This window comes from Helobdella robusta (genome assembly GCF_000326865.2).
Source record: "Helobdella robusta unplaced genomic scaffold HELROscaffold_309, whole genome shotgun sequence".
In the NCBI taxonomy this organism is placed as follows: domain Eukaryota; kingdom Metazoa; phylum Annelida; class Clitellata; order Rhynchobdellida; family Glossiphoniidae; genus Helobdella; species Helobdella robusta.
The window spans coordinates 6,061-6,959 of NW_008704538.1; the positions used below are offsets into that span (position 1 = coordinate 6,061).

Below are 899 nucleotides of genomic sequence, written 5' to 3' on the forward strand. Positions count from 1 at the left end.
CAACTTACCATAGACACACTCATACTCAACATCCAGGTAACTTTTCATCTCGTCATTACACGGCGATGTGCCGTCCAACCTCGGATCCGGTATCCGAATGCTACATCCGGTCAAACCGGAACACCATCTGTGCACGTGATTTGTGACGTCATTGTAGCAACCGACGTAGCCGTAACTTTTTTTGACGCAGCCACCTATTGTCATTCGTCCATAAAGGGCTTTGGTTATAAGAACCATGTTTGGCTGGTAGTTGTGGTAGTGTTGTTGTTGTTCCTGCTGTTGTTGTTGTTGCTGCTGCTGCTGTGGCATTTGATAGTAGTCATATAGATGTTGTTGTTGTGGCTGTTGTGGCTGCTGTGGCTGTTGCTGTAGTTGTTGAGGACAGCTAGCTTCAAAAATGTCATTGTTACAAAACTCCTTGCAATCTGTTGTGCGAGACGTTGATGATGATGACGTCATTACTCATCATCATTATCATGATGACGATCATAATCAACATCATCGTCGTCGTCGTCTTCGTCGTCGTCGTCTTCATCACCACCGGAAAAGAAAAGACACTGTGCAACATTATCGTTTAACGACCGGAACTGGGTGTGGACGCAATGTCATCGATGCTAATAATCATTATCATGTTACCCTTATTGCCGTCATCATCATCGTCATTATCATCATCATCATCATCATCATCATCATCATAACCATCGTCGTCATCATCATCATCATCATCATTCATCACTCGACCATCAATCATCTACTTGCGTCTGGTATAGTTATTGCTTTAATATTAATAATAATTAACGATGTGGTTATTATGATTATTATGATTATTATGATTATTATTATTATTATAACTAATGTTGTTTTGTTGTTGTCATCATTTCATTGAATTTATATTTGGA

General features: G+C 39.9%; 1 protein-coding gene across 1 annotated transcript in view; it reads right to left on the reverse strand.

The window, feature by feature from the left end:
• HELRODRAFT_184326 (hypothetical protein) overlaps window positions 1-459 on the reverse strand; it is a gene marked incomplete at both ends in the record, with an annotated part of 6,439 nt that extends 5,980 nt beyond the window's left edge. The window contains one exon of the mRNA XM_009022191.1: window positions 9-459. Coding sequence (XP_009020439.1) covers window positions 9-459 — 451 coding nt within the window. The remainder of the gene's footprint in view (window positions 1-8) is intronic.
• Window positions 460-899: the final 440 nt, after the last annotated feature.